This window comes from Phyllostomus hastatus, unplaced genomic scaffold (assembly GCF_019186645.2).
Source record: "Phyllostomus hastatus isolate PE091 unplaced genomic scaffold, TTU_PhHast_1.1 phas_scaffold_39, whole genome shotgun sequence".
Classification (NCBI taxonomy): Eukaryota; Metazoa; Chordata; class Mammalia; order Chiroptera; family Phyllostomidae; genus Phyllostomus; species Phyllostomus hastatus.
The window spans coordinates 27,082,270-27,105,367 of NW_025334028.1; the positions used below are offsets into that span (position 1 = coordinate 27,082,270).

Below are 23,098 nucleotides of genomic sequence, written 5' to 3' on the forward strand. Positions count from 1 at the left end.
TTGTTTATTTTTTCTTTTGTTTTCTTTGCCTGGGGAATATAGTCGATAAAAAATTTCTAAAGCAATGTCCGAGATTTTGCTGCCTACATTTTCTTCTTGGATTTTTATGATTTCGGGTCTAACATTTAAGTCTTTGATCCATTTTGAATTTATTCTTGTGTGTGGTATATGAAGGTGGTCAGTTTAGTTTCATTTTTCTGCATGTATCTGTCCAGTTTTTCCAACACTCTTTATTGCATAAACTGTCTTTAGCCCATTGTGTATGTTTGCTTCCTCTGTTGAATGTTAATTGACTATAAGGGTGTGGGTTTATTACTGGGTTCTCTACTCTGTTACATTGATCTATGTGCCTGTTTTCACACCAGTCCCAGGCTTTTTTGATTTCTATGGTCTTGTAGCGTAGTATGATATTAGGTAGCGTGATTCCTCCAACTTTGTGCTTCTTTCTCAGGATTGCTGTTGCCATGCAGGGCCTTTTCTGGTTCCATATAAATTTTTGAAATATTTATTTTAGTTCTGTGAAATACATCATTGGAATCTTGATAGGAATTACATTGAATCTAATGATTGCTTTGGGTAGTATGGACATTTTAATGATGTTAATTTTTCCCTATCCATGAAAATGGTAAGTACTTCCATTTATTTGTTTCTTCAATTTCTTTGTTCAGGGTCTTACAATTCTCTACGTACAGGTCTTTTATGTCCTTGGTTAGGTTTATTCCTAGGTATTTCATTCTTTTTGAAGCAATTGTGAATGGGATTGTTTTCTTAATTTCCCTTTCTCTTGGTTTGTTATTGGCATATAAAAATGCAGCTGATTCTGGATATTAATTTGTGTATCCTGCTACTTCACTAAATTCCTTTATGAATTCTAGTAGTTTTTGGTGGAATCTTTGGGGTTCTCTATGTACAGTATCATATCATCTGCAAATAAAGACAGTTTTACTTCTTCCTTTCAAATTTGGATGACTTTTATTTCTTCTTCTTTTCTGATTGCTGTGGCTAGGACTTCCAGTACAATGTTGAGTAAGAGAGGTAAAAGCAGACATCCCTGTCTTGTTTCTGATCTTAAGGGGAACGCTTGTAGTTTTTGTCCATGAGTACGATCCTGGCAATGCGTTTGTCATGTATGGCCTCTACTATGTTGAAGAATGTTCCCTCTATTCCCACTTTGCTAAGAGTTTTGATCATAAATGGGCACTGGATTTTATCAAAAGCTTTTTCTGCATCTGTTGATATGATCATGTGGTTTTTGTTCTTCATTTTGTTTATGTGGTATATCACATTTATTGATTTGCAAATGTTATACCAACCTTGCATTCCTGGAATAAATCCCACTTGATCATGGTATGTGGTCTTTTTGACACATTGCTGTATTTGATTTGCTAATATTTTGTTGAGGATTTTAGCATCTATGTTCATCAATGATACTGGCCTATAATTTTCTTTTTTGTAGTGTCTTTATCTGGTTTTGAAATTAGGATAATTCTGACCTCATAAAATGAGTTTGGGAGCCTTCCCTCCCCTTGAATTTTATGAAATAGTTTGAAAAGGAGAGCTGTTGGTTCTTCCCAGAATCCTTGGTAAAATTTACCTGTGGAAATATCTGGTCCATGGCATTTGTTTGTTGGAAGTTTTTTGACCACTGCTTCAGTTTCATTAGGTGTAATCTGTCTATTCGGATTCTCTGATTCTTCCTGATTTATTTTTGTAAGATTGTATGTTTCTAGGAATTTATCCATTTTGTCCAAGTTGTCCATTTTGTTGTCATGTAATTGTTCATGTTTTTTTTTTACAATCCTTTGTATTTCTTTGGTGTCAGTTGTTATTTCTCCTCTTTCATTTCCGATTTTATTTATTTGGGTCCTCTCTCTTTTTTTCTTGATGAGTGTGGTTAAAGGTCTGTCAATCTTGTTTATGTTTACAAAGGACCAACTCTTGGATTCATTGATCTTTTATATCACTATTTTAGACTCTATTTCATTTATTTCTGCTCTGATTTTTATTATTTCCTCCCTTCTACTGACTTTGGGCTTTGTTTGTTGTTCTTTTTCAAGTTCCTTTAAGTATGAAGTTAGATTGATTATTTGAGCCTTTTCTTATTTTTTGAGATAGGCACGTACTGCTATGAATTTCCTTCTTAGGATTGCCTTCCGAGTGTCCCAGAGATTTTGGATTTTTGTGTCCTCCTTTTTACTTGTTTCAGGGTATCTTTTGATTTCTTCTTTGATCTTGTTGTTGGCCCATTTGTTGTTTAATAACCTACTATTTAGCTTTCATGTTCTTGTGTGTTTTTCAGTTTTCTTCTTGTGATTGATTTCTAGTTTCATAGCATTGTGGCTATAAAAGATGCTCTATATGATTTCAGTCATCTTAAATTTACTGATACTTGTTTTGTGTCCCAGCATGTGGTCTGTCCTTAAAAATGTTCCATGTGCACTTTAAAAGTATTTACATTCTTTAGTGTGAAATGCTCTGAAGATATCAATGAAATCCATTTGATCTAGTGTGTCATTTAAGGCCACTATGTCCTTGCTGATTTCCTGCCTGGAAGATCCATCCATTGAAGGCAATGGGGTATTAAAATCCCCGACTGCAACTATTTCTGTTGATCTCTCCTTTTATGTCCACCAAGATTTGCTTTACTGTTTAGGTACTCCTATATTGGGTGCATAAATGTTTACTAGGGTTATATCCTCTGCTTGGATTGTTCCCTTTATCATTGTGTAGTGTCCTTCTTTGTCTCTTACTGTATAGCCTTGGTTGTAAAGTCTGTTTTTTTAATATAAGTACTGCTATCTCAGCTTTTTTTTTCTTTTCTATTTGTGTGAAATATCTTTTTCAAACCTTTTACTTTTAGTCGGTGTATACCTTTTAATAAGATGGGTCTCTTGGAGGCAGCTGGATTGTGTTTCTAATCCATTTTTTTTCTGTCTTTGCCCTTTAATTGTATTATTTAATCCATATACATCAAATCTAATTTCTGATGAACTTGGATTTATGTCTGCCAATTTACTCTTGACTTCTGTATGTCTTTGTTTTTTGTTTCTCAGTTCTTTGATTACTACCTTATTTTGTATTCAATTGGTATTTTCTAGTGTACCATTATAACTCCCTCATCATTTCTTTTATTATATCATTTGAAGTTACATTTTTTTTTGGCTGCACCCTGGAGACTTTAACATCTTAAATTATAACAACATAATTGGAGAAGTACCAGTTTAATTACAGTAGTGTATAGAAGCTTTGTTTCTATGTAGCTCTCTATTCCCTCCTTTTTCTTTATACTCCTTTTTTATACACTGGTACAAGTTATACTTTATACATTGTAACCTATTAACATACATTTGTAATTATTGCTTTATACAGTTCCCTTTAAATCAGATAGGAGAAAAATGTTTAAAACAAAAAATATATATATATATATAATATCTTTTCTATTTACCTAAGTACTAACTTTTACTGGTTCTCTTTAGGTTTTCATGTACACTCTAGTTACTGTCCTTTCCTTTTAAAGTGAAGGACTCCATTTAATAGTTCTTTTAGAGCTGTCCTAATGGCAATAGATGCTCTCAGATTATTTATCAGGGAATGTCTTTTTTTTTAAAAGATTTATTTATTTTTAGAGAGGGAAGGGAGGGAGATAGAGAGAGAGAGAGACAGAGAATCTTCAATGTGCGGTTGCTGGGGGTTATGGCCTGCAACCCAGGCATGTACCCTGGCTGGGAATCGAACCTAGGACACTGTGGTTCCCAGCCCGAGCTTAATCCACTGAGCTACGCCAGCCAGGGGAATGTCTTAATTTATTATTCATTATTGAAGGATAATTTTGCTAGATACGGAATTTCATAGTTGACTATCTTTTTCTTAACAGCACTTTAATATGCTATCCCAGTGCTTTCATTTTATTAATATGGAGCATTGCATACATTGGGTATGGTAAACCTGTCTTACATCCATAGGATATAGCCCCCTTGATCATGGTGTATAATCCTTTGTACTACAAAACTTGGTTTGCTAATATTTTTTGAAGAATTTTACATTGTATGTTCATCAGGGATATCGACTAGTAATTTTCTTTTCTTGTAGTGTCAGTTGTTTTAGTATCAGGGTAATAATAGCCTTGTAAAATAAATTTGAAAGTGATCTCTTCTCCCCTAGGACCCCTATAATGTATATATTGGTCCTAATGATATTCTATAAATCCTTAAGCTGCCTTTACTTCTATTCCTCCTTTTCAATTTTTGCTACTCTAATTGGATGAATTCCACTGCTCTCTTCCCTGCCTTTGATTTCATTGATCTTTTTTTCCTTGATGTAATCTACTGTGGAACCCTTTTAGTGAAATTTTCAATTGAGTTATTGTTCTTCTGACCTCATTGCACATCAGTAGTTTATTAGTAGTAATGATATTATTTGGAAATCGCTTCTCTATATTGTGACATGAGGAGATCTTGTTACTGAACATAGGTTAAAATCCATGAGTTAATAATGATACTAAAACAAAGAACAAACTAATTGATCATTTTGGATGATTACCAAGGCACTAAATTACTGTTCAAAAATTTCACAACTTACCATGAATTTATTCTGTCATTTGTTTACAAATATATTTCATGGTGACCAAATAGCTGATAAAAAAAGTGTATTTAAAGAATTTAAGCTAAATAATGCAAAAGAAATGTTACAATTAGAAATTATAATTTTATAGATGTCAGCAAAGATGGCAGAATAAGAATCCTTGAAAATTCTTTCTACCATAAAAGCAATAATAATACTGGTAAATATTATCAGAATCAGCTTCTGAGAAATCTATGAATTTACTAAAGCCCTACATCTTTCCAGGAACATTTATTCAAGAAAAGCAATGGGATTTTGGTGAGAAGAATTTTTGCAGTGTTTCAGCTTGCCTTATTCCCATTGTACCCTGAACTCCACAACAGCCCCAGGAACCAAGAGGCCTTATTATGGTGAAAATTGTCCTGGCAACCCCTGGATGTAGGAGTATTAGATTGGATATCACCCAAAGCCCCATTCCCAGGGAAGTGTCATCATTTTACTTATTTGGTAATTCTGTAGAAGACCTCACTAGTAAGGCATCTTCATTTTATCTGAGTTTGAATTCACCTCAATGTCTTCCAAAAAATTGAAAGGGATCACTTCCAAATTTATTTTACAAGGCCATTATTACTCTGATACCAAAACAGTAGACCCTATAAGAAAAGAAAACTACCAGTCAATATCCCTGATGGACATAAAATGTAAAATTCCTCAACAAAATATTAGCAAACCAACTGGTATAGTACATTCAAAGGATCATACACCATGATCAAAGGGGCTGTATTCCAAGGGTGTAAGAATGGTTCACCATACCCAATCAATTAATGCAATACTCTACATTAACAAAATGAAGGATAAAAATCAAATGATTATCTAAGGAGGCACAGGAAAAGCATTTAACAAAGTTCAACATCCCTTTAAGGTAAAAACTCAACAAACTGATGAAAAGGAATGTATCTCAACATAATCAAAATCGTATGTGAAAGGTCACAGCTAACATCATACTCAGTGCTCAAAAGCCAAAAGCTTTTCCCCTGAGATAAGGAATAAGACAAAAATGCCCACTTTCACAATTTTTATTTAATATACTACTGATAATCCTAGTGAAAGAAGTCAAGCAAGAAAGGAAATAAGAGACATCCAAATTAGAAAGAAAGAAGTAAATTCATCAGTATTGGCAGATAACATATATGTAGAAAAATACCATGTGTAGAAAACTCTTAAAATTATACCAGAAACTCTTATAATAAATTTAGTAAAATATCAAGATGCAACATCGATATATAAAAATCCATTGTATTTCTGTATACTAACAATGAACTAACTGAAAGAATATTTAAGAAAGCAATCCCATTCATGATGGCACAAAGAAGAATAAAATACCTAGGAATAAATTTAACCAAGGAAGAGAAAGATCTGTATACTGAAAACCATAAGATATTGATGAAAAGATATAGAAAAAGACACAAATAAATGGAAATATATTCTTAGCCAATGGATTGGAAAAATAATATTGTTTGTAGCACCTGTACTATTTTTTAAAAATATTCAGATTCAGTGAAATCCCTGTCAAAATTTCAATGGTGATTTTTTTACAGTAATAGGAAAAAAAATCCTTAAATTTGTATAGAGCCAATAAACAGTTCCCAATATTCAAAGCAATCTTGAGATGAAGAATGAAGCTGAAGTCATCATATTTCTTGAATTTAAAGTATATTAAAAGGCTCTAGCAATCAAAACAGTATGGTGCCAGCATCAAAACAGACACCTAGATTGATGAACAGAATACAGAGCCCAGAAATAAACCCATGCAAATATGCTCAATTAATTTTGACAAAGGAGCCAAGGCTATACAATGGGAGAAGAGTACTCTCTTCAATAAATGATGATGGGGAGACAACTGTACTTGAACAACAATTTAAAAAAGTAAATAAGTAAATGATGATGGGAAAACTGATTATCACATGTGAGAGAATGAAACTGAACTCCTCTCTTATACCATGCACAAAAATCAACTCAAAATGGATTATAATCTTAAACATATGATCTGAAACTATAAAACTCAGAAAAAAGCATAGGAGGTATGGAGAAGAAACTTTACTCTTTTGGTTCTTACAGCTGGTCTAATAATTAAACCAACATGAGACAGATTAACAAGAGAAAATAAGCAAGTTTAATTACATGTATATATATGGGAAAACCACATATATGAGAGAGTCAGAGACCTCATATACATGAGAGGTTCAGAGACAGAAAGGGAAAATGACATATATATAATATTCTGAGTTAGGGCACCCTGGGTCTTCAGAAGGGAGGAAGGTAATTTGCAGGATGGATGCTAGGAAGAGCACATGTTCAGTATTTAGGAGTTTGCCTTGCCCTGTAGATAAGTCGGATAAAAATTATTTCTGCTGATAACTCTTGTTATAGGCAAGTCCCCTAAAGTAAATTATTTAAAGGAGAGGTAAAAGTTTCTTGTGAGTCCACAGGATCTCTGTTGCCTTTCAAAATAATTCACATGCCAAAGTGGCTCATTTGGGGAGGCCTGATTTTAACCCCTTCAGGGGTAAACTTCTTGACATTGCACTTGACGGTGATTTTTGGATTTGACACCAAAAGCTAAGGTGACAAAAGCAAAATAAATTAAGTGTGACCACATCAAATTAAAAAGCTTTTGCACAGTGGGGAAATCATCAACAAAATGAAAGGCATCCTATGGAATCGTAGAAAGTATTTGCAAACCACATTTCCAGTAAGAGGTTAGTATCTAAAATATAAAAGGAACTCACAGAACTCAATAGGGAGGGAGGGAGGGAGGGAGGGAACAACATAATTTGGGCAAATGACCTGAATAGACATTTTTATATAAAAGACATACAAGTGGCCAACAGGTGCATAAAAGTTGTTTCTCATCACTAATCATCAGGGAAATGTCAATCAGAACCACAGTGAGATACCACTTCACACTTGTTAGGGTGCTATTATCAAAAAAACAAGATAGAACAAATGCTGGCAAGGATATGCAGAGAAGGGAACAGTATACACTGTTGTTGGAAACAAACTGGTACAGCCACCATGGAAAACCTTATAGAGATTCCTCAAAAACTTAAAAACAGAACTACCATATGATCCAGGAATACCACTTCTGGCAACATATCCAAAGAATATGAAATTATTATCTCAAAGAGCTATCTGTACTTCAGTGTTTATTAGAGCATTATTCACAGTAACCAAGGTGTGGACACAACCTGAGTGTCCACAACAGATAGTGGGTATAGAAGATGTGTCTTGGGCATACAACGTGCACACAGGAATACCTATTTAGGCTTTAGAAGGAAATCCTGACATTTGTGACAACATGGAAACCTGGAGGGCATTATGCTAAGTGAAATAAGCCACACGAATACTGCATAGAATCACTTATACATGGAATGAAAAACAAATGCAAAAGAAAGTCACATTCATAGAAGCAGCGCCAAAAAATGTTTATAAGAGGCTTGGGAGCAGGGGAAATGGGATGAATTTTTAAAAAGATACAAAATTTCAGTTATAAAATGAATGATGTCTGAGGATCTAGTGTGTGACATGGTGACTAGAGTTAATAATACTATATTATATATTTAAAATTTTCTAAGAAAGTAGAACTTAAATATTTGTTCCACACCAAAAAAAAAAAAAGATGAATATGCAAGGTGATGGATGTGTGAATGAACTCTGTAGAGGAAACCTTTCACAATGCATACATATCAAACCATCACATTGTACTCTTCAGATACCTTACAGTTTTGTTTGCCAGTTATTCCTCAGTGAAGCTGAAAGCATACCTAGTGAATATAGTTTTCCTTGGAGGTTGTTTCATCATGTTTTTTGGCTTCTTAGCTTATTGTTTATTGCTCTTAGGATATACTTAACTTGGGCTGTGAAGGCACATTAGTGTGTTTTAGCCAAAAACTAGAAAGCACTAAAATGTCCATGAATAGTAGAAGAGTTAATTTGTAGCATAGGATGAAAAACAGCCCAACAAATAAACACGTGAATAAAGCACAACACATGCATTAACATGGGTGTTTATTCTGAACATAATGAACAAGAGCAAAACACAAATCAGCTTATACTATATAATTCCATGTGTGCGTGTGTATAGGTATAGTTTTGCCTATTTTATACTCTGTATACAATATATTTAATACCAATATTTTAATATCGTATTTTATACTGAGGCAAAACTGTATCACACATATGTGTGTATATGTAGATACACTATGTACAGTAGGTATATAATATCCAATATACATTATAAAACAGGCAAAACTATGTGTTTGTATATATGTTATATAGATATATATGTAACATTTATATATAATAAAAATAAGCAAAGCTAATCTCTTCTGATAGAAGTTATTGCTAGTGGAACAATGCCTGGGAGGAACAACTAAAAGGAGATTATGGGGTACAAGAATATGTTTTATTTCTTCATTTGGATGCTACTGTCTTGAGTATTTCATTTGTGAGCATTTGCAAGCTATAAAATGATGTGTGGTTTTCTGTGTGTGTATTATACTGCAATAAAAAGTTTGTTTATGTTTAAAGTCAACTGAAATAGTTTTTTTTTTCTGATATGGGTGTCACAGCTTAATATAGAATTAGATTAGATGTTGTTCAAAAACTAACTTGCACTCATATTTGTGTGCAGATATCCAGAATTTGAGATTGGCAGCCTAGACAATGCTATCCATAGCCATGAACTTGATCCTTTGATTTCTCAGGAGAACCTGTGCCTGTCAAGGGCTGGACCCAGAGACCTGTGGTGCCTCCTTTTCTTTTGGTTGTTCATGGAGCATGTACTACAATGGATGTAAGTTTGCCAGAAGCAAGATACCAAGAAAATTTAAGCTGCTTGGGGATGACCCAAAAGAGGTTTGTTTACTTCCTGAAATACCTTTATTTTTCATGGAGAATTGATGAGCACAGATGAACAATATGACACACTCCATTAAACTCTAACAAAGAATTTCATCTCAGAGATGAATCAACAAAATTTTTGTAAACTGTAAACACATTATAATTTATTAAGTTAGCGCAATAACTGTGTTATACCAAAGTAACAAAACTTGAGCAACATAAACACTTCATACCTATTGCCTTTTATATTTATTCTCTATCTTTTACATTAATTCTAGACTTTGAATAGCTACCAGTTCAGTATTAAAACTAAACATTAACATTTCAGTGTTAAAACTATCGTCTTTTGAATCTGAATAAAACTGCCACATTCAGAAAAGACCATTTCTAGTTACATTTTCACACCATGAAATATGGCCATTTAGCTACTATAATGAATGCATTTAAGTACCTAAAACATATTTAGATTTTAATATAAAAGTACAATTGAAATAAGTGAACACTGATTTCTTATTGAAGTCACTGGTTTTTGTTTTTTCTCAACAATATATATTTCCCAAAATATAACTTTCAGGTTTGTATCAAATTTAACAACATTTGGGTAGCATGCATTCTAGAGTATGCTAATTGAATAATCGGAAAACCTAAGTGTATTTATCATTTAGATATGACCAAATTTTTAGTTATTCTGTGCACCTTATAATTATCTTTCAAATTTTAAATGCAATTGAAAGATAGTTATACTATGGATACTATAATATTGACATGTCCTAAATGAAAAATTTGTTAACTTTTTTATTTATGACTATGATAGTAAGAAGTGCAAAACTCTTGAAATTATGACATAATATTTTCATAGGATCATATTTTTAATAAACAAATAATTTAAATGTGCTAGATGTCTTCTTTTCATAAGAAAAATCCAATATTTCATAAGCCTAATGAAGAGTGGGAATTTCGCATGCTGTCAGCCACTTGAATTTCCCACACTGGAGAGCCAGTTCAACCTGATCTCATAAATGTTCATTGCTCCAGCCAGGGTCCATGTGAACCAAATCCAGGAAATGGCTAGCAACCTCCTCCCTTAGTGAGGCAGGAGAGCACTTCCCAGAAGCCTCCTCACCTTCTCAAAATGTGAATAAATACATTTCTGCCTGGTAGTTACATCTCCCAGAATTTTTAGAGAAACATCAATATGAAATGAGAACTTCTAAGTATGAATAGAGCAACTGAGTATTATCACCTTAAGTCTTAAAAAAACATATGACTTTGAAAACTGTTCTTTGTGGGGGATATAACTGAACATTTCTCCTTTCAAGTAAACCTTATAAAGTTCTTCAGAAAAACCACATTCTAGTTCTGAAAGTTTTATTCACATTTGAAGCACCTAGTAATTTTGAGTTATATGAAAATATCATTACAAATTTTGAAATGCTGTCTTAATAGACATATCAAAGTATATAGATTAGAAACAGGTAAATTAAACCAAACAAATCCTTTTAATAGCTCATCATCCTTGGCAGCTAATTGGAGAGGGAGTAGAGATGTGGCCTCTTTCAGACCATGTACTCTCATGCTCCCAACCCTACTGCTAGCCTGGGCTTCTGTTTATAAAATGCAGGCAAAGTGGAAAGTTAATTAATCTTATGAAAATGCTGAAGAACTAGATATTTAATAGTATGTACAAAACTAGATAATGTGTGGCCCGTACTCTCATCTAAAAATAGCCATGTTAAAGTCCTTTAGTTATTTAGTAAGGAGAACAGTATGTAGTAATTTGGATCTAAGATATAAGGGGTAATCTAACTGATATTCTCTCTTGTATACAGAGAAAATGGATATAGAATTTAATGTAGAATTACTCATTTTATACAGGAAGAAAAACTGGAGTCTCATTTACAAAACCTTTCCACTCTCATGGCACCGACGTACAAGAAACTTGCACCCGATGCATATAATAATCAGGTAAGTATAAATAATTGACAATAACTTGAACCATTTACTTATTATTGATGACCTACCTACCTATTGCTAAAAGTATTTTTGAGGAACTGATTTTTCTTTATTTTTCTAATTATTTTTCTAATTGTTAAAGTTGCTGCAATGTTCTGTTTCCGCTAGACAAAAATGGCACTATTTTGGTCTTTTAATCAGTAAATATGAGTTTCTGAGGATCACAATATCTACTAATCTTGTTCTCATATGAATAATTTTGTCTCTGTAAGAAGTTTTTGGTGATTAAAATTATATGATCCAAACTATAGGCTCTAACCACTTCCTAACTGTCTTCACATAAAGCTGTGGATATACTATTTTGTAAGTGCCCACATATGCCAGATTCTGCTAGATCCTCCTTATTTTGGCCTTGGTTTCATGAACCAAGCAAAAAAAAATTTCTATTTTATAAGTATATTCTACAATGTACCTATTTAGAAAGCTAGGTTTTCTAAAATCCTTGTTCAGAAATGCTCAGGGAAGTGGCAAAAAATATGTCTTTTCTGTTTCAATAATATCAACAAAAAAAGCATTAAATGAAAACCTGTTATAAACCAGACACTGTTTAGTCACTGTGAACATGAGCATGTAGTTTTTCTGTCTTTAAGGTATTGTTTTCCCTAGAAGAGATATAGATATGTGAAATAGCCATTACAGAGTAACACAGTAGCAGCTGAGATGGAAGTATGCACCCATTTCTGAAGACACAAAAAGGTTCTCCCTAAAAGCAGAGTACAGGTGTAAGGTCACAAATCCTTGCAGGCCACAAAAAGATATTTGAATTTCATCACGTAAGTAAGGAAGTTAACATTTGGGCATGTTAAGTGTGTGTTGGGGTTGGGGAGGGTGAAGTGATTTAATTTTAGAAAAGTCACTCAACCACCCAAATAAATGAAACATAATTTAGATTAGAGTAAGACTAAATAGTAAAAGAAGTAAGCTATTGCCATCATTGGGCAAAAGAAACAGCAATGATATATTAAAGGAAATAAAGATGTGAAACATTTGAGGTGGAACTTATAAAATTTAGTGACTAATTGTATTTGAGGATGAGCCAAAAAGAATCTGACTTGAACAGGTAGTTCTGTTAACTATTATCAGGAATCAGGGAAGAAAAGTAATTACATTTGGGGGAGAGAAAGGGAAGAGGATAAATTTTATTTTGGAGATGCTAGGCTTTGTATATTTCTGGGATGATTACTGGAAAATCCGAAGGAGAACCCTGGCTAGCACTGTAGATTTGGAAGTTACGAAAAATGTAGGAAGTAGCTGAAGTTGAATACATAGGTGTGAATGCCTATTTTTCAGAGTGGAGATTATAGAGAGGAGAGGGGGCTAATGGTAAGGTAGGATTCTGGAGCACATCAACATTTTATGAGCGAGTGCAGGAAGAGAAGCCAGTAAAGAAAGTGCTAGGGGTAAGAGCAATGACTGGGAGAAGTTAAAGATTTAAGGGCAAGAGGCAGACTGACAGATGGAGGAAAGCTGAAGGTGATGAGAAGGCATGGAGCAGAGTACATAGCAGAAAGGGATACCGGGAAGTGTGAAGGGCAGCAATACATTGGCAAACACTTACCTAACTTTGAAGGCTAATGGGATTATATTAGTTTAATAGCAGACAGACCAATTCTAATGAATGATTTTAGCTACTGGTTTCCAGTGTGGACCTTAACACGTTTCCTAAACCTCAACTCTTTTGTTTTTAGTGGGAGCAAAGGAAGCAAATTTAATAATGGTGGTCTGTTTATAAGTTGTTTTATGTCACAATTTAGGATTTTAGAAATGTATACAAATGTCTATGAAAATTATTTTAAATGCTATTTTTAATAGTGGTATTAAAGTTATTATTTTACCACCTTACCTAATTTAGTCAATGATGCTTTGGTGCTGTTGAAAAATAATTCTGGATGAGAAACACAATAAATCAGCATGAAAAGAAGACAATGAATTGTCTATGCTGCTAAATTTCAAGTTTGACTGCTTTCTGTTAAATGAATTTTTTATAGGTGCTATTAATCAAATGATTTTAGCTGGGAAGAGGGACAGATGAACAAAGCATTAATGTTTACTCCTTTGATTTTCACTGTAGAATAAGATTCACTTGATTTTCTAAGCATTTATATTCTACCCTGTTACATTTTATTTGGAGTATTTTATGTATTTCCTGAACCTTGAGTACATAAAATATGAAGGTACTCAAAAATTTTAAGCTATAACAGGATTATATATGAGATTATATGTAACTCATGAGATGTTTTTAAATATTTATATATTAATAAGTGCATAGATGTATTAAGCAATGGGCCTAAAGTTTCAGTTAAGCAAAATGAATAAGCTGTAGAGATCTGCTGTACAACATTCATACCTATAGTCAACAATAATGCACTGTACACTGAAAATTTTGGTGGAAGGGTAGATCTCATGTTGTGTTTTTACCACAATAAAATAAAATTTAAATACTACATACATTCATACATAAAAAGTAGATGCAATATCTCTCTAAATTAAATCAATTAATGGCTATGAATGGATAAGTTGTTTTTTATATTGCATGGTAGGGACTATTGGTAATGTTCATCTATATGTGTTAACATGGTTTAAAGAGTTTTTAAAAATAGCCATGTGATCTTTCCACATAGGAAATGGGAAGATGTTTTGAGGTTATGGATACTGTCAAAACCTACCATTTGATCTTTGCTTGCTTCCCCCAACAGAATATGTTACCTTTATTTCTCATATCTTAATGTGCTTCCTTGTCTCATTCCCTGTTTTCATTGTTAAAATCTTATCACTAAAGTTAAACTTTATTGGGTCTTCAGAGCATTTCTTCTGTGAACTCCATGGGGTTACTCTCAATTTAAATAATATTTCGTTTTACCTACCCAGTAGACTTACATTTCTCAGTCTCTTCTATGATTTTTGTAACATTAAACTTGAGGCCTGAAATAGCAGGTTCAAATCTCAAAATCATATGCTTTCATATGTAGAAATAACATTTTAGACCAGAGCTGTCCAAGAAAACTTGCTATGGAAATGGAAATATTCTGTCTACACTATTCAATTCAATAGCTGCCAGCTTCTTGTGGTTATTGAATGCTTAATATGTAGCTAGTGCAAAGGGGTTAATGAATTTTTATTTTTATTTTAATCAAATTTATTTAATTAAATTTAAATAGCCACATTTACCTGGTGGCTACCATATTGAATAGTAAATCTTACATCATCAGAAAGCCATACACTTGGAATTGTCTTCCAGACTTAGAGATGAATTTTCAGTAATTCATGCACAAACCCCCAGCACAGTATTTCTTACGAGATGACATAAGTCTGTCTGATAACCAACTAGATTTTCTGTACATTTTTATTCAAGGAACAGCATGATGCTGACCATACCACAACATGGACTAAATAGTCACAAACCACACAACTATGATATAAAGTGGTAAACACCTTCACTTTCCTTTGGCCACAGTCATGAGTTTCAATACACAAATATGTTATATTAACCCAGTAGCAAATATTCAAGCCATCAAAAACATCATGCTCTGAATTCAGCATCTAGTCATGATGAATTTACAAAGACTGGTTGTGTTTTTACAAAGTAAAAAGAAAAAATATATAAATATATACATACACACACACATATATATATATGAAACAATTTTTTATACGTAGGAGAATAAAAAGCATAAGATAGTAATGCCAGGAAAAAAGGGGAAATTAAAAAGTGAATCTATGATTGCCTTATTTCCTGAAGAGCACATTAGGCTGCAGGGCCAGGAGAAGGGTCCTAAACAGACCCCAGAGTTTTCTATGCATTAAGGAGACAAAGCTCAGGATTTGGGGAAGTAAGGTCACAGCACACACAACTCAGAGTACCGGGGGAGAGAGGACATCATTGAGAAGAGCCCTCAATACCTGTACATAGTTCTGCCTGAGTCTTCAGCTGAATACCGAACAGTGCATGCATGTGAAGAGAATACTGAGGCTATAGAAAGAACCCTCAAAAGGAGCAGACAGAACAATCCTTTGGTTTCTTACAGGACCTGGGAATTTTTTAAATAACATTCAAAAGGAAAAGGCCTATTAACATACAAAATGGAAAATAGCATATTCAGAATCTTATGACCTTGGAAATAGAAGTAGAGTAGGCTATTCTGCTCCCACATAAAGATGTTTAAAATCAAGACTTGAAGGCATCAAACTGATTCCAATTAACATAACAGCATTCCAAAAGAAAGGCTTAAAAAATCTCTAAACAGGTAAACTTTATAATATCTAGCATGCTATTAAAAATTCCTCATTATAAAAAGGAACAAGAAAATATGACGCATAATGAGGATGGAGGGAAAGCAATCAATAGAAATAGTTACAGAAATGACATGATAAAAATATGTACAGAAGAACATTAAAATGACAATCATATATTTAGTCTGTTTCTTTAAGACAACAGAGGAGAGTATGAGCATGATAAAGAAAGCTAAGAAGATATCAAAAAGACCCACATTAAACTTCTGGAAATAAAAAATATATGATGTCTATATTAAGAAAAATACACTAGATAGAATCAATAGCAGATTAGTGGACTAGAATACACAGTAATAGAAAAATTCCAGTATGAAATGAAGAGAAAAAATGAAACTGAAAAAAATCATATAGATCAATGACCTATTACTTATTAAACTAATTACTATACTAATATATATGTAATCCTGGGAGGCGGTAGGTACAGAAAAATAATTAAAGAAATAATAGCTAATTTTTTTCAGTTTTGTTCAAAACTATAAGACCATTGATTCCATAAGCTCAGCAAGTCCCAAAAGAGGTGGAAAAAATGCATGAGGTACACGACATAGGAGTTACATGAAAATCAATTTGCTTAAAGTCGGTGATGAAGAGAAAAATGTGAAAAGCAGATGGAGAAAAAAAGACATACTACATCTAATGAGGAAAATAATAATAAACACAGAGACTTCATGTCAGAAAAAAATGAATAAAAGAAGATAGAGGAGAAATATATTTAAAGTACTGAAAGAAAAAACTGTCAACTTAGAAAATAAGTGAAAACAACTCTTAAAAGTAAGGGCAAAGTAAAGATTTTTTTCAGATAAAAACTGAAATAATTTACCAATAGCTGAAAACACTTCAAAATGTTAAAGGAAGCCCTCTGGTAAAAAGAAAATGATACCAGATAGAAATATGGATTGACAAAAAGGAATGAAAAATACCACAAATTGTATGTATGTGAGTAAAAAGATTTTTCTTATTTTAAAATTTTCTTTAAAAGATACATTGATAATTAAAAATTATCAATTAAAATTATATTAACAATGTACTTTAAGGTTTGTAACATACAGAAGTAGCACAGAGGCCTGGGAATGGAACTACAGTAGTTCCTCACACCCCCCACCACCTTCCCACCCCACCTCCTCTACAGGCAATCCATCCTGATAACTCCAGCAGATGCCTGAAACTGTGGATAGTACCAAACCCTATATATGCCATGGTTTTTCCCTACACAAACATACCTATGATGAAATTTAATTTATAAAGTAGACACAGGAGAGTAACAATAACTAATAATAAAATAAAACAATTATAAAATTATAATAAAAATACTTTTTATTTTTTATTATTTTTTTTCTTTTTTATTGTTTTTCAAGTAGTTTTCTGCCTTTTCCCCTCACCCTACCCCCCCATCCCAGCCCTCCCCCATTTCCACCCCCCTTTGTTGTTGTCCATATGTCCTTTATAATTGTTCCTATAAACCCTTCACCCTTTTCTCTCTTTATCCCCTCACCTCTTCCTTCTGATCACTGTCAGCCTGTCAGTCTTTCAAGATATCTTATTTTACTGTACTCACTTGTCACTTAAAGGGAGCCGTTTATGGCTTCTGTTTAGCATATCTGAATTACCAGCATCACTACTCATGCACAAGCACTGGGACACCACAACAGTGCATCTGCCAGCAAGATGACTCCAAGTCACTAACAGGTGGGTAGGGCGGCACATACAGATGGAGATGCTGGACAAAGGGTGATTCATGACTCAGGTGGGACTGAGCAGGTTGGTGTCACATTTCATCACACTACTCAGAGTGGTGTACAATTTAAAACTTATAAATGGGTTATTTCTGGAATTTTCCACTTAATATTTCAGACCATGGTTGACCATAGGTAACTGAAACCGTGGATAGCAAACTGCAAATAAGAGGATATAGTTCTTATATAAGGTTCTTATATTATATATAAAGTGGTAAAATGTTACAATGTAAACTATAGTACGTTAAAGAGTACACTGTAAACCTTAAAGTAAGCACCCACTAAATTAAACCAATTAAATTAAATTAAAAACTGTACTAGAAAGATAACTAAAAATCCCTAAACATCCATAAATGGAGCAATACATTTCTAAATGACATATGGATTGAAGAACGGATTATAAAGAAAATTAGAAAGTATTTCAAGGTAAATGAAACTTAAAACATGGCATTGAAATTTGTGGAATGCAGCTATAAATCCTTGCTTAGACAGACATTTATAGCACCAAACACTTGTATTAGAAAAATATGATGTTTTAAATTAACTATGTTTTACCCTAAGAAACAGAGCAATTTTGTCCTAAAAAGCAAAAGGAAGGAAAAACCGAAGAACAGAAATTAAATAAAATATAGAGAACAAGAGAATAAATCAGGAAAACCAAAAGTTGGTCCTTTAAGTCAATTCAATCAGTTAAAAAAAGGGAAGGTAGAAATTGCCAATATCAAGAATTAGAAATAACACATCACTACAGATCCTATAGCAATTAAAAGAATAATAAAGACATGTTATTAAACATTATGCCAATAGTTTCAGTAACTTAGGTGAAATTGGCAAAGTCCTTGAAAACATAAATTATCAAAGCTTACTAATGAAAAACTAGATTTCATGAATAGTCTTAGTCAATTAAGACTATTCATTAAATTAAATTAAGAAATTCAATTTGTAGTTAAAAACTTTTTGAAAACTCCAGGTCCAGGTGACTTTCCTTCCAAATTTGATCAATTATTTAAGGAATAAATAGTAACAATTCAATGGAAGTGCTTCTAGAAAATAGAAAAGGAGTAAACACTTCCCAACTCACTCTGTGAGGCTGGAAATATTCTGATACTAGAATCAGACAAAAGCATTAAAGAAAAAGAAAACTATAGTCAAATGTTCCTCATAAATACTAATGTGAAAATTCTTAACTAAATTACAGGAAATTAGATTTGACAATGTGTAAAGGAATAGTACATCATACCCAAATGGAGTTTATCTTATTAATTCACTTAACATTAAAATCAGTCAGTGTGATTCACCATATTAATAAATGTAATTGGAAAAAATATGACTGTCTCAATAGATAGAAAAATAAGGAACATTTGACAACATTTAGCATCATCCATAGAAGGGAACTTTCTCAGCCAAATAAAAGGCATAGTTCAAAAACCTAAAGCTAACATCATATTTAATGGTAGACAAAGCTTATTACCTGTAAGATAGAAATCTTTACAGGAATCCTTATAAGTATTTTATTTTTCATTCTTACCACTTCTATTTAACATCTAACTAAAAATTTTAGACAGTGGAAAAAATAATGCAGATTGGATAGGAAGAAATACAACTGTTCTTATTTGCAGACAGTAGCTTGTCTACATAGAAAGTCCCAAAGAATCTACCAAAAAAAAAAAAAAACCCAAACTCCTAGAGCTCATAAATGGATTAGCAAAGTTGCAAAACACAAACAATTGTATTTCTAATACAAGCAATAAACCATTAAGAATTGAAGTGAAAACCAATAGCAATTAAAATAGTATCAAAAACATGAAATTCCTAGGCATACCTCTTCCAAAGGAGTGTGAGACCTGCACACTGAGACCACGAAACACTGCTAAGAGGAATTCCAGAAGACCTGAGTAACTGGAGAGACAGGCCATGTTTATGATCACAAAGACAGTGTTGTGAAGACGTCAGTTGTCCCCAGATTAATCAGTGTTTCAATACATGAACATAGCAAAATCTCACCAGGTGTTTTGAGATATTGACAAGGTGATTCTAAAATATTTAGAGAGAAATGCAAAGGACATGGAATGGTCGAATAAATTTTTAAAAGAAGACCAGAATCTGAAGACTTATACTCTGATTTCAAGATTTACTTAAAAAAAACCTACATTTTTACTTGTTTACTTCATTTTTATTGTTAACACTATTACAGATGTTCCTATTACCACCCCCTCCCTGCCATTGCCCGCCTCCCCCCAGCCTGCACTCCTCCGTCCCTCTGGCCATCACTGCACTGTTGTCTGTGTCTGTGGGTTATGCATATATATTCTCTGACTAATCCATTTTAAAAAAGAATAGAACTTGAAGATTTACACTCTGATTTCAAGATTTACTAGAATTCTACATTTATTAGTAATCAAGACAGTTGATATAGGTGCATGCACACACGCCATTATATGCCAAAAGGTCAGAGTCTAGAAACAGACCCAACATGTATGGCCAATTATCAACAAAAACAATTCAGTGGGAAAGAAATAATCTTCTTATTCCCTGGTGTTTGAACAGCTGGATAGCCACATGGGATTAAATTACCACTGACTCTTAACCTTATACTGTATATAAAATTAACTCAAAATGGATCTATTTATATAAAGTTCTAGAAAATGCAAACTAATCAATAGTGACAGAAAGTAGATCAGTAGTTGCCTGGGAACAAAGAGGAGACATGAATTACAAAGGGGTATGAGGAAACTTTTGGGAGGAACAGATATGTGCATTATTTTGATTGTGGCAATGGTTTCACATGCACATCTGTCAGAACTTATCAAACATTACACTTTAAATGTATCCTGTTTAATGTTTGTCAGTTAAACCTCAGTAACCCTGTCAAACAACTTTACAATGTCAAGGTTTTTGCTTTATTTTGTGTCCTTCTATTGTGTTTTGGGGGTATAAAGTATGCAACACTTCTAAAAATTCTTAATATCAATGTGTCTTTGTTGGCCTATTTAGTGCACAGGTCTTGTACCTTTTTGTAATTGTATGCCTGAGTGCCTCCCCACTCACATGCTCACTTCTGTTTTTCAGATTGAATATGAACACAGAGCACCAGAGTGCCGCCTGGGTCTGAAGGAAGGCCGCCCATTCTCAGGGGTCACTGCGTGTTTGGACTTCTGTGCTCATGCCCACAGAGACCTGCACAACATGCAGAACGGCAGCACGTTGGTAAGTGGGGCTGAGGACAGGCCAGCAGCGTGCCCTGTGGATGAGCAGAGGGCAGAAAGTCCCCAGTGTTTGGGTAGAGTGGCATGTCCTCTGCAAGTGTCACCCTGCGTAGCAGTGTTTTCATGAATGACCTGCTATTGCATAATTGTTTGGCATAACTTGTACTCTCATAGCAGATTGGCACACTGGTGGAAAACTGTGTTGACAAGCAGATGAAAATCATGGAAATTCTTGGTGCTAATCTAAACCGGTGACTATGCATTGCCAGCTACAGTTGACTGCCAAAAAATCTTTAAAAATTAAGTGTCAGATATCTGGTAGGTTATAATCAGTTAAGCAGAAAGCCAGCAACAAACCAAGGTACCAGTTCACCTTGCAGAGAAGTACAAATGAAAAATGCATCATCATTGCCACGGTAACTACCGTAGGAAATTCAAAGTGAAAAACAGCCCATGAGAACTACCTATTCCAATGGGTGAAACACATTGGACCTCATAATTGGAGGCTATGCCATGGGGAGAAAATGGATACAGACTTAGGGTAAGGCAACATTGTATACTGACAAAGTCCAGGGTGGGGCCTTGCCTGTAGAGAGAAGATCCAGAGTGGAGACAAAGAATGAGACAGTTCTGGTGAAGAAACTATACACTAATCAACTGTTGAATGAATCATCACCATGGATACAGTTATATAGTTCAGAACAATGACCACTGAGACTTGAAATGAAAACCAGAAGACAGGTGCTAAATTTATATTCTAAGGTAGAAAAAAATTCATGGAGGTAGTAGGCAATAGTGGAAAGTAACTTGAGGAAGCTGGTGCAGTTTTTGTTGAGAAGCAGAAAAAGAATTGATTTAATGGTCTAGAGCACTGATTTTCAATCAGTGTACTGCAAGGATTTTTAAGGGACTGAGGGAGGAGCAGTGGGTGCCAGGGCTCCTGGGTGGGAGCTTGGGGCACCTGCCAAATGCTGGTATCACAGTGAGGCCAGGGACGGGGGTGGTGCATAGCCCGGACCATGGAGGGTAGAGTGGATCCTGCAAGATTATGCTGGCAGGGGACACGGAATGAGGCAAGATGAGACAGCACTGCTGCAGGTGTTGCCCAGGAAGCCGAACCCAGGAGTTATGCCCCCAGCATATTGGAGAACTACACCCCAAGCTTTGAGACACCAGCACTGCATTGAGCTCAACACATGGGACACTTCCGGTTCCCCTTACTATGATAACATCCGGCTCCTGGCCTGTCCTGATTCACATACGGTGCTTGTCTTCCACATTAGCCAACCAGAAACTCTGGTCAGGGTCCTCAAGAAGTAGCATGGAGAGACTCGAGTTTTCTCCAAGGCCAAGGTTGTGCTGGTTGGCTATAAACTGGACATGCGGACCGACCTGATTGTACTGAGGGGGCTCTCCAAGCAGTGGCTTCTCCTTGTTACACATGAGCAGGGCACCGTGCTGGCCCAGCAGGTGGGGGCTGTGTCCTATAAGTGCAGCATCAGGGATGTCTTCCACAAGGCCACAGTGGCCTTCCTGGTTCATAGGAAACTGCACTGTACTGATCTGGGGACTGCAGTGATCCACTCAGCTGTCAGGCTGGCCAGACTGGGGAAACAGGAACAAAGACAAGATACACAGGGATTGAACCTCTTGGTGCATCCTCATGTGAGGAGGTGGGGAAGGGCACAATTGTTCCCTGCCTGCGCCCTGGCTTCCTGACCACTGGACTCTGGCTGGGACTTCAGGGCAGACTGAGTGACCAATTCTCCTGGGCAAGAGACCCGGAGACAGAGTGTGCCACCATTCCCACACCTTCATCCCCTTCCTCTCCACAGGAAGTAGGGCAGCATGTGGGCCAGGAGCTGGGATGCAGCAGGCAGGCTGGGGAAGCTGGCATTAAGGAGTGACCTTGGCTGAGTCTCAGTATATGAAAGATGCCGTCCCTCCCCACCCCCAGTCCTCTTGTGGTCCTGGCTTCCTCCCATGACCTTCCCTTTTCCTCTCCTCTCACTCCCATAGCTGTTCTCACTCCCCCTAACTTCCAGGCAGCATGCACTGCATTAAAAAGCAAGTTGAGCCCCTCACCCCATATATCCACAAGTCTTAGCTCCTCCCTCTCTTCTCCAACAGTCCCCAAATAAAGCTCATGTCCATGGAAAAAATAATTTTTTAAATGTAATACCTGACTGACTATTTACTCAGGGGCATGAAACTCTTTTTCTTTAGATTGTCAAATTAAAAATGACAACAGCCAACACAACACCAGCCATCTGGTGTCAGTGAATCAAATTATAGCTATTTTTTTTCTGTCAGATTGGCAAAAAATATAAAACATTTTGGAGTGCTACAAAATCTTAGTAATTAGTTTATACGTGCCATGAGATGAAAAAGGTT

At 34.8% G+C, this 23,098-nt stretch overlaps 1 protein-coding gene and 1 pseudogene across 1 annotated transcript in view; both read left to right on the forward strand.

Moving 5' to 3' along the window:
- The window catches only part of TET2 (tet methylcytosine dioxygenase 2), a 126,304-nt gene that overhangs the window by 94,490 nt on the left and 8,716 nt on the right, over positions 1–23,098 (forward strand). Inside the window, exons 7-9 of the mRNA XM_045820029.1 lie at positions 9,327–9,477; positions 11,338–11,427; positions 20,568–20,705. Coding sequence (XP_045675985.1) covers positions 9,327–9,477; positions 11,338–11,427; positions 20,568–20,705 — 379 coding nt within the window. The remainder of the gene's footprint in view (positions 1–9,326; positions 9,478–11,337; positions 11,428–20,567; positions 20,706–23,098) is intronic.
- On the forward strand, positions 21,213–22,349 carry LOC123806702 (annotated as a pseudogene).